This window comes from Blennius ocellaris (assembly GCF_963422515.1).
Source record: "Blennius ocellaris genome assembly, chromosome: 1".
In the NCBI taxonomy this organism is placed as follows: domain Eukaryota; kingdom Metazoa; phylum Chordata; class Actinopteri; order Blenniiformes; family Blenniidae; genus Blennius; species Blennius ocellaris.
Genome location: NC_137650.1, coordinates 3,237,194 through 3,242,741, shown reverse-complemented (window position 1 = coordinate 3,242,741; position 5,548 = coordinate 3,237,194). Strand labels below are relative to the sequence as shown.

General features: G+C 46.2%; 1 protein-coding gene across 1 annotated transcript in view; it reads left to right on the top strand.

Annotated features, from left to right (window-relative positions):
• Positions 1-1,576: 1,576 nt before the first annotated feature.
• The window catches only part of nav2a (neuron navigator 2a), a 139,154-nt gene continuing 135,182 nt past the window's right edge, over positions 1,577-5,548 (top strand). The window contains 1 exon segment of the mRNA XM_080519522.1: positions 1,577-1,810. Coding sequence (XP_080375648.1) covers positions 1,592-1,810 — 219 coding nt within the window. The 5' untranslated portion in view covers positions 1,577-1,591.

Sequence of the window (5,548 nt, the reverse complement as noted above, 5' to 3'; positions counted from 1 at the left end):
TTTCACTGGATGCATAGATGACCACTTTACATTAAATTTGCACATAATTTCATTTTGCAAATTTACTGTCTACAGATCTTGACTCTAAACTCTGATTGCAATGTAAACTTGTAAATTAGCTCATGATGGATGAGAAATAGAGGAGAAAATACGAATCCTCTTTCTTCAGTTCTGCAGCAGGACTTGAGTGGCTTCAGGAAACCTGCTGGGATCCAGCTGATCTGACACCAGTCCACAAATTGGACATTGTCATCTTTAAAAATGGAAGAGTACTAGAGCTGGAGAAGAAATGGACAATTCTTAGGAGAGTCTGTCAGTCCAACACAGAAATGTAATCAAATTGTTGAGATACTGTATATCAAGGAAAAATCACAAGGAATTGGAGGTCAGGGGATCTTGGGATCATCAAACTCTGTGATGTTTGTCAGCTAGAAACTGTCGACAGCGAGTCGATTACGAGTCTCTGGTGGTTGAATGGAAAGCCAGAGAGGTCATTGGGTTCATTAGGCTTCTTGAGGGCACAAGCCTTCTCACACAATCTCATTAAATACCTGCTGAGACGATTCAACCTTCCCTTACTCACACAACATAATGAAACTGAAGGCAGTTTAATGGCAGTCGATAGTTGCTGTTGAAGTGTAATTGTTTAATTTGATCCACATGAATGTTAGAGCATTGAAAACGCCACAATGAACGGACGTGTATGAGCAACGTTTGTGAAAACAACATCAAATTGGTCCCAAACAGTTTGCTTATGTAGTTTAGTGTTAAAATAAATCAAAGAGGAATGAGCGAGAGGCTGGAGCAGCACTGAGCCGATGTGTTGAGCCTCCACATATGTCAGTCCTGAACTAAGCCACACCTGCTGCGAACCACGACTTAGCGGCGAGGCAGAGGCAGAGCCAGGCAGACGGGTTTCATTGGCTGAGCGGCTGCTGCTGCCTCTCCTCTCTCTCTCTCTCTCCCTCCCTCTCTCTCTCTCCATCTCCCTGCTCCTGTTCCTGCTCCAACCTCTCCGCTGCTCGACGAGCCGAGTCGTCCGTCCCGTCGCCCGGCAGCAGTGGTGTGATGAGCGGGGGGAGAGGAGCTGCGTCCTCCAGGATCTTCCCTCTAAGTCAGTCCTTGGAAAGACATGGAGGGGAACGCTGGCTCTGCCACCAGGTGTGACGAGGGTGGTTTTTGGTTTTTTTTCCTTTAAGGACTGCTCTGTTTCCATTTCGAAAACCATTAAAGGAAAAGTCAGAGGACAATTTAATCTTTTCTACACAAAACGAGAAGCCGGAGCTGCCCGGTGCCAAGGAAACAGGTGGGATATGTGGATTTAAAAGTAGTCCCGTGCTGCATGTTGGGGAGCTTTAGCTCACCCCCTGCTGAGACCCAACAGGAGGTGTTCAGACTGGGACTCCAACAAATCGCATGCTTTACTTCGCTCAAGTAGCAGATCTGTTGCAAACTTAATGTGACACCTTCTTGCTGACAGAAGGATCCGTCTCTCAAATTAGTTCAGGAGTTTTCCCCTAGCTAGTGGCAGAGTTTCTGTCCCAGCCTGGCAGGGAGGCCAGCGTGTGGTCGGTAGGAGGCTGGGGAGAAGATGCCAGCCATCCTCGTGGCCTCAAAGATGAAGTCAGGACTCCTCAAACCCAAACCGGTGCACAGTGCCCTGCCAATACCCCAGAATCCCGGCAGACCGTCCGCCCTGCCCCTGCACCCAGCGCCCATCAAGAGCCACATCCCCTCGTTGAGCCAGCAGGGGGGCTCAAGGCCTCCGAGGAGCGTCACGCCGGAGTCAGAGGACGATGGAAACACTCAGGTCAGGATGTGAACTGGTTACCTCCACCACTAACTGCTACTGGGGTTCTCTGCTGTGCTACAAACGTGTGAGACTGATGTTGTTGCTGGAACTTTTTGTAAGAAACACGGTTGAGGTTCACTTTTTACAGAAGTTCATAGAGTTGAAGAGAGACTCTCTTCAGCGCCGTCCTTCTTTGGGCTCAGTTTGGCGTGAAGGAACCTCTCATCCGTGTGCAGTGAGTTCCTGGAAGGAGGCGTAGCAGGCTGGGACTCTGCCGTCCAGGATGGCGGCGCAGCAGGAGGCAGCAGGGGGGGCTGCTTTCTGCTGTGTTGGTCAAATATTGGCTGTGCCTAGCAACCCCACGCAAAAGGGCTGCGACGGCACGGGGGATCGCTCCAGCACCATGTAAGGCAGCCAGTCGAAAGAAGGCGTCCGTGTGTGTGTGTGTGTGGGTGTGGGTGTGTGTGTGTGTGCTGGCGAGCCAGCAAGTGCATGGCTGGCCAGCCTGTCCTCACTGGCGTCCGGCTGCCGGAGGGCACGGCACAAGTTTGCTGCTGGTGTTGCTTGTTTAGTGCTAATCACGTTTTCTCACTGACCTACTTTCCGTGACTTTCTCTCGCTCCTCTCTGTCCTCCTTTCTTCCGCTCTTCATCCCTGTGGTGCTGATGAAGCAGCGTCGTCACCCTCGGCTGGGTTAACCCTTGACCTTCCGGGCCGGTCGTATGAAAAACTTCCTCCGATCTGAGCCTGACAGTGAGAGGTCGTCGATGACTGTTTGACAAACCTTCTGATGATTCCTGTTTGCTGGATGTAGAGTCAATGTTGGTCGTCTTTACATTCGGTCTGTTGTCCTCATTCCCTCACTCGTCTGCCATGTTTCACTCTGGGGAGCTGCTGAATGAGACAAGGGGCTCCGAGGCAAATATCACAGGCGAAGACTCCGAACCTTTTACTTTCAGACCCAAGTCTCAGTGGAGTACCTGAACCCAATCTGCTGCGAGGGCAGAGCCAGTTGAGACGAGCCTCTCCTGGGACGAGGTTCCTGCCTGCAGTTATCTCGCACTTTCAACAAGCTTCTGTTACTCGGCCGATCACGATCGGCAGATGATTTCAGAACCCACAGTATCAGTCATACGTGTGGGTTGAGGCCTGAGTCATTGCTCAACAAGGAAAATGTGTCCTTTCTTACTCAATCTGTCTGCATTTCTGACATCCTGTATTTTATCGGCACATAAATTATACATGATTGTTCCCTGAGATTCCAATCTGTTTCTTAGGAATCTGAGGCAAAACCTTGCATTCATAAAATATGCAGCACAAGCCAAAGCACATTAGCTGTTGTAGTAAACCACTGACACTAACATCGGATCTTTTACTGTATAATTTACCTGGTCCTCTACAAACAGTCCATTTATTGCTGATCTTTTCTGCTTGTGTCTTATCAGAAAATAGAGACACATTTTGTCACACATCTTGCTACTTACAAGACAGTGCTTTCTGCTTTTAAACAAACTGTCCCCACATGCTTTGTTTTTTCACCAGGGCTGTTAGTTGAGTTGATGTGTTCATGACTTATTACATTAATTCTCTAATCCATACAGTTGATTTGTAAATACCGTCTTAAATCAGCTATGAAGTACATCAAAATGACTCAAACACAAGGGGCATTGGCTCTGAACACGTCCACACAGAGCATGTCAGTGGTTGTCTGGAGGATTAGTGAACTCGCGGTAGCTCCTCTCAAACATGTTGCTGGATGGCCCAGTTGGCACTAAACACACAGACATGTTGTCCACACCTGTACACTTAATCTTTAATGTACTGAGAGCAGCAGAAGGCAGACGGACAGTCGAGGCAGTTTACAGGCAGAGACGGCGCCGGTACTGAACGCCGAGCTTGGTGTGTGTGTGTGTGTGTGTGTGTGTGTGTGTGTGTGTGTGTGTGTGTGTGTGTGTGTGTGTGTGTGTGTGTGTGTGTGTGTGTGTGTGTGTGTGTGTGTGTGAAGTCTGGCACAACCTACTGATTGTGAAGTGCAGGTGATAGTCTGGAAACGTGTAAATGGATTTTTGAGGCTGCTTCTTCAGAGTATGTGTGTGTGTGTGTGTGTGTGTGTGTGTGTGTGTGTGTGTGTGTGTGTGTGTGTGTGTGTGTGTGTGTGTGTGTGTGTGTGTGTGTGTGTGTGTGTGTGTGTGTGTGTATAACATTGTGTTAAATGACAAGCTTGTGTGACGTGCCACTCTTTCAGATTGCCGGCAGATCCTCTGCTGCCCTCTGGTGGCAGAGCGTATTCCTGCACCTGTTTCATTCATTCAGTGTGTGTATGCGAACCTGTTTGTCTGCGTTTGTGGGGACACCGGCCTGATTGCCCACTGATTCATGGGGACTTGAAGACGAATTGAAGTCATAAAGGACATGAAGAAATGTTCAGGCACATGCATATTTAAGATCAGACTGATATTGAGGTCAGGTGAAGGGTTTGAGGTTGTGACTGTGTTTAGAGTCGTTCTGCAACAACAGAATACAAGTCAAAGTAATATCCCCTAATCTATTGAAAATATAACACATGAGAATATTGACATTTATCAACACACTTATATTTCAGGGATTTAACAAGAAGGTGTATAGTAAAAAATAGGCACCCATAATGTAAATTCATGTTTTGCAATTAGACCTAGCTACTTTTTCTTTGTTTGTAACTTGGGTAGATGCTTAAAACTTAAAACTATGAAACAAAACATTTTTTTTAAAGCATGCTATGATATAATTTGCTTATGAAGTTTGAAATAGGATTAACTCTATTTAGTGTGTAATTTTGGATTATTTCTGAACAGGTTTTCTGTAATGATCCACATAAAATGTGTGTCAAGACATTACAGGCACATTTATCTCATAGTAATCATCCTGCAATGTGTGAAAAGAGGGCGACTTTTGGTGAGGCAAGTATTGTTTGTGTCTTTTATACATAGAGCTGTGCTTAGAATAAAACTGCCTGTGAATCAGTGACATACATGGAATGTTTGATGTGTTTGATGTGTGAGGCCCCTCATAGCCATGATTGAGGTAGAAATATTGTTTTAAAGAAAAGACCAAACATGAATGACATTTGTTGTGACCAAAACATAAAAAGGCAACTGGTACATTGTGTGTACCTCAGCCGGCTCTCTCAACCAGTTAATGGGGACTTATTTAAACCATGGAGGATAAAACACCATCATTAAAGGTGAGGAGGTAAAGTTAGTCGTGGCTTTGAGTCCACAAGTTGAGGTTATAGATATGTTTTGAGTGAATCTGTAGGAAATACATGCAAGTCAATAAAATGGAAAAATTACTGTTTTGGTAATTCATTCAAGGCCAGCTTATTTGTTTTTTCTATTTATTTATTCATTCATTCATTCATTGCTAGGTTCTATCCTCAACCTCTCCTTTATTCTCCCTCCCTTTTTTTTCCCTCTTTGTTTTTCAAACGTTCATTGTCGCTGGCTATTGAAAGAGAAACGATTCAAACCAACAACCTCTGAAAGCCGCATTCACTGAGGAGACCCTCAAACTAAACCGTGGTGCTTTGTGAAGTGTACTCAGAGTGACACGTAAAACACACACACTCTCTCCCTCACTCTCTCCCTCACACACACACACTCTCTCCCTCACTCTCTCCCTCACACACACACACTCTCTCCCTCACTCTCTCCCTCACACACACACACTCTCTCCCTCACACACACACTCTCTCCCTCACACACACACACTCTCTCCCTC